An 11,353-nucleotide genomic window follows, 5' to 3' on the forward strand; every position below is an offset into this window, starting at 1 on the left:
AAGTAGAGGGAAGCATTGGTGATGAAGAATGTGGGGAGGTCTCCCTTTGTCTGGGTTCTCCATCCATCGGACTCTTCCTTCACAATGCTCATTGCCAAAGTAATTGAATTCATGACTTGTGCACTCAGTTCTTTACTATCCCTTTCCCCTCCATTAAACTGTAGTTTCCACGAGGGCAGAGAGGACCTGGGTCCCCCTTGCTCAACGTTGGGTCCCGGGGCGTGGTGCACAGGAGGCACTCACTAAAGAGTTGTCAAGTGGTTGAGGACATATAATCACTGCCTTGTCTTTGTTGTCCATAGCCTGCTGCCTTTGACAGCAAAGTAAATACAGAAACCATCCCTGGACGCAGGGGAGAAGCCAGCATGGAAACGTCAACCGCTCCAAAGTTCGATGATGTGACCACAGAATATGACTATGGGGACTCAACCCCATGCCAAAAAGGAGAGGTGAGGGCTTTTGGGTCTCAGCTGCTGCCCCCCTTGTACTCCCTAGTATTTGTCATTGGCCTTGTGGGCAACATCCTGGTGGTCCTGGTCCTCATGCAGTACAAGAGGCTCAAGAGCATGACCAGCATCTACCTCCTCAACCTGGCCGTGTCTGACCTGCTCTTCCTCCTCACTCTGCCCTTCTGGGTTGACTACAATCTGAAGGATAACTGGAGGTTCAGCGAAGGCACATGTAAGTTGCTGTCGGGGCTTTACTACATAGGCCTGTACAGTGAGATCTTTTTCATGATCCTGCTGACCATCGACAGGTACCTGGCCATTGTCCATGCCGTATTCTCTCTGCGGGCCCGGACTGTCACCTTTGGTATCATCACCAGCCTCATCACCTGGGTCCTGGCCATCCTGGCTGCCGTCCCGGGCTTCTACTTTTCTAAGATCCAGAAAGAGATCAGTCATTACACCTGCAGCCTTCATTTCCCTCACCAACACCTAAAACAGTGGCAACAGTTCCAGGCTCTGAAACTGAACTTCTTGGGGCTGATTCTGCCCCTGGTGATCATGATCGTCTGCTACACAGGAATTATAAAGATTCTGCTCAGACGTCCCAATGAGAAGAAGGCCAGAGCCGTCCGCCTGATTTTTGTCATCATGATCCTCTTCTTTCTCTTTTGGACCCCCTACAACCTGACTATACTTATTTCTGCTTTTCAAGGCGCCTTTTTGGTTGATGAGTGTAAGCAGAGCAAACAGCTGGACCTGGCCATCCAGGTGACGGAGGTGATCGCCTACACGCACTGCTGCATCAACCCCATCATCTATGTCTTTGTGGGTGAGAGGTTCCGCAAGTACCTGCGCCAGCTGTTCCACAGTCTCCTGGTTGTGCCCCTGGCCAAATGGCTCCCCTTCCTCCGCACCGAGAGTCTGGAGAGGACCAGCTCCATGTCCCCCTCCACCGCGGAGCAGGAGCTCTCTAATGGATTCTGACTAAGGCCCCTGCAAGAGGGGCCTGGCAGGCCCGCTGGTGGAGAGGAGGCAACTGGGCTGTCCCTGCCAAACCTGGACCATAGGCACAGCGTGGCAAGACGGACACTCCCTAGGGTTGAGGTGGTCTAGACTAAATCACCTCTGGGGCTTGAGTTTTCTCCATGAACTTCTCCCTGGAAATAAATGAGTGAACTGGAGAACATTCCAGAAGACCAGACAAAGGGTGCCAGTGCAGGGCTTGGGCCCAAACAGGGTTTCAGATTTGTGAACATTCACATTTGTAAACAAAGCCACTGAGCATCCCCTCTCCTCTATCCCCACCACCAATGAACTTGCAGATAGTGATTTCCCACCGTTGACCTGGCTCAGAGGCTGGAGCATTCAGGAGCCAGCAGCTGCCTCCACTGCAACCCCCACCCCACTGCAGGGTTTGGGCTCCTGGAAACCCTGAGAAACATAGAACTCGTGATGGAAGAACTTGAGATCTAATGGGAAATAGGATTGGGAAACTGATGTTGGCAGTGGAACTTCCCTTAAGGATGATTTTTGTATCCACAAATAACAGTTCAGGCAGTGGTCTCCACACAGACCGTGTGGGTAATGTGTGTACTTGTGGAAACAGCCATAGAAGGGAGGGAGTCATTATTCCCATGACCATTCCTTTCTTTCTGAATATTTCTGGAATCTCCCTTCCCTGTCAGTCGGATGCTGGGGCAGGAGATTCGGATGACTTTATGGCAGAAATTACTAACAGGCCAAAGGAGACCGGCTTCCTTTTCTTCCTCTGGATCTCTGGCTCCCACCTTGCGCCCATCATCAGAAAAACGACCAGTGTGTGAGCTGATGGCGTTGAGGCTGGAAGACAGGAGACTGTCTACAGGCAGCATGGGGTCGGGACTCTGTCTTGATGTAGGAGGTTGAGAGGGCCCTAAACTCAAGCTTATTTATCCTAAATGTCTCTAACACTTCACCGCTCACCAAGGACCTCCCATTTATCATGGCTCTGTTCCCTTATTTCTAAGATTTGTATTTCCTTAAAAATCCTTTTCCAAAAATAAAAATTGTTTCTAGAAATGCTTTAAAATGCAAAGGGGAAAAAACTCGGACATCAAAATCACCCACAAATCCCACTGCCTACAGGCAACCGGTGCATGTTTTTTTGTATACTTTCTTTTCATTTGTTTTTTCTCTGGTGTGTGTTTATGATTATAACAAAGATGGACTTCGGTACTCACCTTTCTGCTTGTTGTTTTTAAGTAGTAGTATGTGTGATTGCTCTTCCAAGCCAATAAATTATCTCAAAGCTTTGTTTTGGTGTCTGCACTGAATTCTACGGAACAGATACACTTGAACTTGCCCGTTTTCCCCATTTTTGCTTGTGCAAATCAATTCAATCCCACATGGCAACTGAGGACCTGCTCCAGTCAAAGCAAACCCTGAGAGACACAGGTACAGGATGGAAGTCTGTTCTCGAAGAACCCTCTGCTCAGTGAGGTGGACAGACACAGGGACACCAACAGAGCCCAGATGGGATGGGTGGGGCAGCCATGGAGCCTATGGTGCCAGGACAGCCAAGGGGAGGAAGGCATGCACCAGTCAGAAAGCACCCAGGACTGGGCACCCCACCTACAACACAGTGACACCACTGGGCTGGCCTCTCTCTTTTTAGACATGCTCTTATCAAGCCACCCTCCATTCAGGTGGGGACCTACTATGTGTTTTTTTAAATGTTTTTATTGATTTCAGAGAAAGGAAGGGAAAGGGAGCGAGGGATACAAACATCAATGATGAGAGAGAATCATTGATCGGCTGCCTCCTGCATGCCCCATGCTGGGGATTGAGCCAGCAACCTGGGCACTGACTGGGAATTGAACTGTGACCTCCTGGTTCAAGTGATTGATGCTCAATCACTGAGCAACACTGGCTGAGCGGGGACCTGCTATGTTTGCCGGTTGTCTTTGTGCAAAGAAACTGGCACCACGAAGGTTTAGCAAACTTTTGTCTGGGGAGAAGGAGGTCACACTGCTCTAGGCTTTTCTTGACCCAGCAACCCCACTTCCGGATATATATCCAAAGGATCATGATCTCAAAAGAAATCTGTGTCCCCTTGTTTATTACTGAATTATCACAATAGCCAAGGGATGGAAATGACCTGTTAGCAGATGAATGGGGAAAATGGAATGACCCAAAGCCAAAGTCCCATTCTGGGGTTTTTAATGTGTATTATTTTATTTTCTTTTTTCTGTGTGTTTTTTGTGGTAAGATACACATAAAATATGCCATCTTAAACCATTTTTAAATGCACAGTTAAGTGGTAGTATAAATACATTTATAATGTGCAACCATTACCACCATCCAGCTCCAGAATTCTTTTCATCTTGGAAAACTGAAAGTCCGTACTCATTAAAAAATAACTTCTCACTTCCCACCGACCCCCAGGCCCTCATGGAATCGTGGGATCACGCAGTATTTGTCTTTCTCTGAATGGCTATTTCACTGACCGTAATGTCCTCAAGGTTCATCCATGTTGTAGCCTACATCAGAATCGCCTTCCTTTTTACGGCTGAATAATATTCCATGGTACGTATATACTACATTTTGCTTACCCACGTATTCATCAATGGATACTTGACTTGCTTTCATGTTTTAGCTATTGTGAATAATGCTGCCATAAATATGAAGGTACAAATATCTCTTTGAGAACCAGTTCTTGGACATCCCAGGAACTACGAGTTTGAGGTAGTTTACAGTTAGTTTCAATATTAGACTGTAGTACATTCCTTTCAAAGTTGCTATATCTTTGCAGAGCGGTTTCCAGTGGTTTGAGAGAAAGCCGTGGGGAGCAGGAACTGAGGGTGACAGTGTCCAGGGGATTCCAAGATTTGTGAATGGGGCTGTGTCCAACAGGTGTACATATCCCACTGACACTGATTAATTAAAAATATAATCAAATATTATGTTTTCTTTCCATTTGTATTTTCAAACAGCTCTACACAAAAGCACTTAAGTTGTTTGGATCTAACCACTTAATAAGTGGAACAGTTTGGTGCTTCTTTCGGCCTCGGGGCACTGAGGAAAAAGTACTGAGTGGGAGGGACTCCGTGAACTGAGAACTAAGCTACTCTGGACTAAGGACTTGCTAAGAAGCTGGAGTGTATGCGGTTGTGGGAGCTGGCACGAGTCTGTGCGGGCTGTCGCCTGGCATCCAGGACTGGGAGGGAATCTGTGTGGCTCAGCCACACAGGCAGTCAGGGAGAAAAGCTAGATGGGGACAACAGCGAGGACCAAGTGGAACCTGGCAGGACTAACCGCTATGCACATGGACAATTAGGCCTCATGAGGACAAAGCGTGTGCATAGGGACCTGCAGGGAAGCTGCCCTTACCCATGCTGATGCCAGGCGCCCAGCCCAGGACTCAGGAGCAGCGGGACCTGCAGTCGCTGTGGGGCCAGGTGCTGCCCAGCAGGTGGACCACAGTGCGTGGAAGCCACCACGGCCCGGCGCCTGCTTGCATCTTCAGAGCACGACATTGTTGCTTCACTCTTACAGATGCTCGCTAATGATCTCTCCTGGCGGACACTCACCTGGACCCCTACAAGCAAGGGCTTCTGGGAAATGTCAGTCCAGCTTAACTAGACTGACACTGGACAAAGCCACCAGAAAGGGTGATGTTCATTTTCATCTGTGCCCTCTTTCAGTGCTATCCTTTAAAAAACAAACAGCCCTGACTGGTGTGGCTCAGTGGATAGAGCGTCGGCCTGCAGACTAAAGGGTCCCAGGTTCGATTCCGGTCAAGGGCATGTACCTTGGTTGCGGGCACATCCCCAGTGGGGTGCGGGGGTGTGCAGGAGGCAGCTGATCGGTGTTTCTCTCTCAGCGATGTTTCCGACTCTCTGTCCCTCTCCCTTCCTCTCTGTGAAAAATCAATAAAATATATATTTTTTAAAAAATAAAAAACAAACACACACATCATAAGAAAATCTATTCTTTGTGAAAAAAAAAAGTGAAGAAAGAGAGGGAAGAGGGGAGGGAAGAGCAAGGGGGAAAGTTGAGGAAAGAGAGTCAGAGAAAAGAAGATGAGAAGTTGTTTCTGAAAAGGAACAAGTTTGAGATGAGCATTTCAGAGTGAGGGTTTGGTGTCAGTGGAGACCCTGAAACATGACACCCTCTGGGAACCAAAATGTTGGGTAGGATTTCCACAGTGTGCATGGGGGGCCAGGCGGCATCCGGGGTGGGAGGGATGAGCTGGCAGATGGTCAAGAGCAAAAGGCCACCAACAAATATTGAAGTTGAGACTGGCCAGCATGGCTCAGTGGTTGAGCATCGACCTATGAACCAGGAGGTTGCGGTTCAATTCCTGGTCAGGGCACATGCCCGGGTTGTGAGCTCCATCTCTAGTGTGGGGTGTGCAAGAGGCAGCTGATCAATGATTCTCATCATTGATGTTTCTCTCTCTCTTCCTCTCCCTTCCTCTCTGAAATCAATAAAAATATATTTAAAAAATATATTGAGTTTGAGTTTTCTATCAGGAGGTGACTCACACGTTGAGCACAGGCTTTCTAAGATGGTATTTACATGCCAGGAGACCCTGGGTAACATCCCTCTGAACTTCACTTTTCACATTAATAGAAAAGTGTAGTTAAAATAGTGGGAGTTATAAAGACTTGAGATAAAGTCCTTGTCAGGTAGTACTAATTGCTCAGAACCCTCCTGTCCCCACAACTCCTACTGCTCACCCCTCCTGGGTCTCCCAGGCCTCTTTCTGCCTGGTAACAGTGGAACAAACTGGGTGGATTGCCGCAGAGCTGCAAATGGGGATTTAATAACTTAACCCTATGAGGAGCTGCTGCCCCAGAGTGGCCTCCATATTTTATTTTTACTTCTAACAACGTTTTCTGAAAAGGAAGTTTGAGTGCCTTTTCTTTGAAACAGTGTCACACTTCAGTGATTTCCTTGTATTACTGTGATGCCCAGGACACCTTCAGGAAGCTGATGCTGTGGCCATTCACACTTGACATCACTGGGGTCTGTCAGGGTGACTGCTGAGCCCTGCAGGGCTTGCTTACTTCACTACTTGGCTCCCGAGGAGAGAAAAAGGAGAAGTCACCCTGGTAACTTCAATTCTGAATATGTGTCTTTGCAAAATTGCAGAAGTTCAAGCAGCTTCGTACTTCTGTTTTGTCAAAATTCAGGTTTCCTTTATTTTCACCAGGAAGCAAGGCTGGGTGTTGTCCTGAAAGTAAATAGAATGGCATTACTAAATGTGACAACAGAAAGGCTGCAAGGATGTTGCCCACAGCTGTGCCTGTTCTGAGAGAGAACTAGACACTTCCTGGAGGGCCGGCATTCATTTAAAGCAGTGGATAAAATGGACTGCTGCTTCCTGCTTTCTTGGACACCTTTTATATATTGAAGATAAAAGGGGGAACAAAAAAGAAGCAAACAAAAAACAGAAAACCCCAGGGGATTGGTCAAATAGATCCAGTAATGATGTTCTGCGGCTGGCATGTAGCAGCCACAAAAACCAATTACGTGATCTCTTTCCCAATGCCATAATAAATCATATAGCATTGGTATCTTGGAACTGGACATGGTTAGCGTATTTACACCAGGGAAATTGGCAATGTTACAAATCAGGGCTGGGGTTTTTTATTTCTTTGTTCATTTTTCTGTTTTTTTGCTCATTTTGAGAGACAGTGGTTAAACATGAGGACCCCACTGTTTGTAGTATATTCATGAAATGGAATATTAAGTTCTTATCAATATTAACATTACAGAGAATGTTTAATAATAAAATAGTATGTGTATGGGACAGATCAACTTAGACCCTCACCTCACACTACACACAAAGATTAACTCAACATAAGTCACACTTAGATGGAAGAGCCAAAACAAACATTTAAAAGAAGACATAGAAGAAAATCTTCAGACTTTGAGCGAGGCATAGATTTGCCAAATGCAATACCAAGAGCATGGTTCATAAATGGGGGAAAAGTGAGAAAATGGACTTCATCAAAATTCAAAACTTTTGCACTTCCAAAGATAACATTAAGAAAATTAAAAGACAGGAAATAGACCAGGAGAAAATATTTGCAAAACACATATCTGATAAAAAAAAATACTTTTATCCGATACTCACAAAGAACTCATACAACCTAAATGTAGTCACAAGTAAGAAAGAGGAAGATAGAGGGAGATTTGACTACTGAAGAAGGAAAGGCAATGCAACAACAAAAGCAGAGACTGGAGTGAGGGGAGTCACAAGTCAAGGAATATGTCAGCCAAGAGATATTGAAAAAGACAAAAAACAGATTTTCCCCTGGACCCACCAGGAGGAACAAGGCCTGCCAACACCTTGATTTTAGCCTCATAAGATTCGTTTTAGACTTGTGGCCTCCACGACTGCAAGAAAATAAATTTGTGTTGATTTGTTACAGCAACAATAAGAAACTAATACAGACACCCTGGTCACAATTTCCATCCTTCCTGGAGCTGGTCATCCAATCACCATCCATCACTTTACTCCTTCTCTATCCAGACACTTGATCCCAAGCTGTCCTCATGGCATCTATTATTTTTAATATTTGAAATTTTATTTCAAGAATTTCTTGACGACTATTGAATGTTGCAAGACTAGGATCAAAACTCACTCATGACTTTTAGTTCCACATTTGACCCTTTTGGAGGTTGAAAGACTCTTTAGATGGTCATTTCGATGTGGCAATACCTCCCTGTGATAGGCCAACAGAAAGCCATCCAGCCCTTTTGCATTCTTCTAGTAACTGGGAACTTGCTTTCTTCTATGAATTTACAAAGGAAGTGTGCCCTCGTTCAGGCCAGCCAATCTCTAACTAGCCTGAGACCCAAGAACTAGACAACAGATGTTGAAAACAGAGGAGCATCTGAAAACCGAGATCAGAATTTAGACCTCACTTCTAACCACCCACATCTAGAGCATTTGACCAGCTACTTAGTATGAAGGAGCTACCAAGTTATATGTATGGCCATCGTTGTATATGTGCCCCAACTGGTTGTTATTTTTCACCCAGAAGTAATTTATCCATTGTATTCTTTTGATTCTCCCCAAGTATTGGGAGAGTGGGGAAAGGGAAGTAGACTTCATTTGTTTTCTAAGTCCAGAGATATTCAGATCTTTGCAATCAATTTTCCAGAAAAGTGTCACAGGGTTGGTTCTTATTGTCCTAGTTGTAAGGTAAGTCTTTTCCACTTTTGACGTGGTCACAAAGTAGTTGTTTCCCCTGAACTGGTTTCCATCCCAGATCTTACCATCTAGTTCTTTGTGCATGACTGATGTTTTAAGTATGAGAGCATGAATTTACTTTCTTTCCTATGAAATCTCATCTTGTTGGTTTCAGTTCGGCAGCCCAGTTTATCAAGATCCATTGGAATCTTCATCTTTGCTGTTCACCTTTGCATTGCAGTCATAACCCATGTTCTCCCTCTCAAAATTGACAAGCTGTAAATGCTTCATGAAAGGTTATTGTGTCAACTGTTATAAAATCAGCTCTGTAAGAAAACTGAAAATTTGAGCTGTATTCACTTTCTCTCCCTTGAGGAAGTTAAAGGTCAATGCAGTAGAGATAGGAGTAGTACAAAGTTCATTGGGCACTGTGGCTTTGGAGCCGTGGTTCCAGAGCTGAGGATCCAGGTGTGTACTCATGCATGAGCACAAAGAGCAAAAAGAAGAGGGCTTCTGTGAAAGAAGGGGATCTGGGAGGGTAGAATCAGCCCATCGAGATGGAGATCAGGAAGAGTGGACACCAAGACTCCTTGAGTTGCCTTGTAACTACTTGCACGACGTTAAAGTTGTTATCCGCTCTGTTTTCAGGTCCCGTGGAGTGAAGGAGAGAAGGAACCTCAGCAATTCGAAGGCGCTTTGCAGAGAGATCAACTCATGGAGAAGGGAAGCAGAGGCATGAAAGTGAGTGTGGGCAGAATGCAAGGCAGTTGAGAGAGGAAGGGGGTGCTTGGGTCCCCAGCTCAGATCCTTAAGCAGAGGCATCCCTGTCCCCGCACAGGTGGGGAGCAGCAAGATAGGATGGAAAGCAAAGTTCTCTAAACTTTTTTTAAAAATTATTTTTTTATTGATTTCAGAGAGGCAGAGAGAGGGAGAGAGAGATAGAAACATCAATAATGAGAGAGAATCATTGATCAGCTGCCTCCTGCATGCCCCCTACGGAGAATCAAACCCTAACTTCCTTGTTCATAGGTCAACACTCAACCACTGAGCCATGCTGGTTGGTCAGGTCTCTAAACTTTTGATGACAGGCTGCTGTCAATAAGTGCTGGTCAAGTATCTCCAATGTGGGAATACTTATTTATTTGTTATGATATATGTGTTCCAGCTCCACTTTTCTTAGCTATGTGGACATGGGCAACCCTTCATGTTCTCTCAGCCTTGGTTTCCTCATCTGGGAGGTGGATATTGACCTCAGTATTCACGACAGAGGATGTAGAGCCTTGGGGAGGGTTCAGAGATACTTATACCGCACAAAGAATGTGTGACATCTGGGGATCAGTCAATAAAAGCCCATGTCTCTAATTATGACCAAGGAAAATGAGGAGGGGATTTGAGGAGTCCTGATCCTCAGTCTAGTTCAGTCCTCCGTGGCCTGAGCAGGTCATTTTCCCTCCCCAGGTCTCAGTTCCTCCATTTACAACAGGAAGCCATTGGGCCCAGCGCTGACATCGCAGAGGAAGCTGTAGACAGGGGTGTTAGGTCTGCACTGAAAGACACTGCGAGAGTTTAAGAAATTGTATTGCATTCTCTCACCACGGGCTGAAAACAGTGTGTCGGTGTCAGCCCCATGGGGATGGTTAGGTTCTCTTATGTAGGGTAGAAGTATGCAACATAGGGTCAGGGTGTGGGTGCGCCAGATGGTCAAGCAGAAGGAATGAAGGGGAGGGCACGAGTCAGTCCAGGGAGGCAAGGGAGGAGAGTGCACAGGTCAGTCAGGCAGAGAGGAGTCCTTATCTTGCAGACACCAGCTGTCCGTCCCAAGCTATGGGAAAAGGCTTATAACAGTGTATATTTCAGAAACATGTCCAAGCAGGAGAGATTAGGAATAGTTCATCCTAACAAGGGGAACAATGATCAGGGATGTCCTGAGTCCTTGTGGGGTGAATAACCTGGTTCAGACTCAGTCAGATAAGCCTTAAGCAACGATCACATGATCTAATCCATTAGACTTTATATTTCCTGTCTCATTCACATGACCAGCTTAGGGTATGGTTGTCATTTGCTACAGTAACAAAAGAAACACCGAAAGCTTGCTGTCTTAAAATACCAATACTACTTATTATCTGGCAAAATCCTGTGGGTGCTGAGGGGTTCTTCCGGGTCACGTGGCATTGGCTGGGTGCCGAGAAGGATGGAAGGTCCAGATACACCCAGTCTTAATATTTGCCCCCCGCCCCTTGTGCTATCATTCTCCTCCCCCTCCATGTCTAATATATGCGTTATTTTCCTGGACAATGGGGAGGAAGTGGTAGATATCATGTCCTGCATACTTTCTAAACACTTCAGGGTGTATTTCCTAAGAACAAGGACATTCTTTTGTGTAGCCACAGAACAATGATGGAAATCAGGAAACTTATCCATCAGATGCACGGTCCATTGGTCCATCGTCACATGTTGCCAATTGCCCTGAAACAGCCCTTGGCAAGCTATCTCCCAACTTGGGATCCTCTTTTGCGTCAAGCTGCCACATCTCTGTTTTCAGCCAATTTTTACCTGGAAGAGCCCTCGGCCTTTCTTGGTCCCCACCTGCTCTTTAGGCAAGTGGATTTCTGTGTGAGGGTGGGGGTGCTTAGAGTCATCTCCTTCCTGCCACACCCGCTGCCTGCCCATAAGAGTCCATTAGAGTCCATTAGGGACAAAGAGTCTATTTGCTCTTTGT

General features: G+C 45.9%; 1 protein-coding gene across 1 annotated transcript in view; it reads left to right on the forward strand.

Annotated features, from left to right (window-relative positions):
* The window catches only part of LOC102764342 (C-C chemokine receptor type 1), an 8,617-nt gene extending 5,875 nt beyond the window's left edge, over nucleotides 1-2,742 (forward strand). Inside the window, exon 2 of the mRNA XM_006759635.2 lies at nucleotides 303-2,742. Coding sequence (XP_006759698.1) covers nucleotides 366-1,433 — 1,068 coding nt within the window. The 5' untranslated portion in view covers nucleotides 303-365 and the 3' untranslated portion in view covers nucleotides 1,434-2,742. The remainder of the gene's footprint in view (nucleotides 1-302) is intronic.
* Nucleotides 2,743-11,353: the final 8,611 nt, after the last annotated feature.

Source organism: Myotis davidii, unplaced genomic scaffold (assembly GCF_000327345.1).
Source record: "Myotis davidii unplaced genomic scaffold, ASM32734v1 scaffold395, whole genome shotgun sequence".
NCBI lineage: Eukaryota > Metazoa > Chordata > Mammalia > Chiroptera > Vespertilionidae > Myotis > Myotis davidii.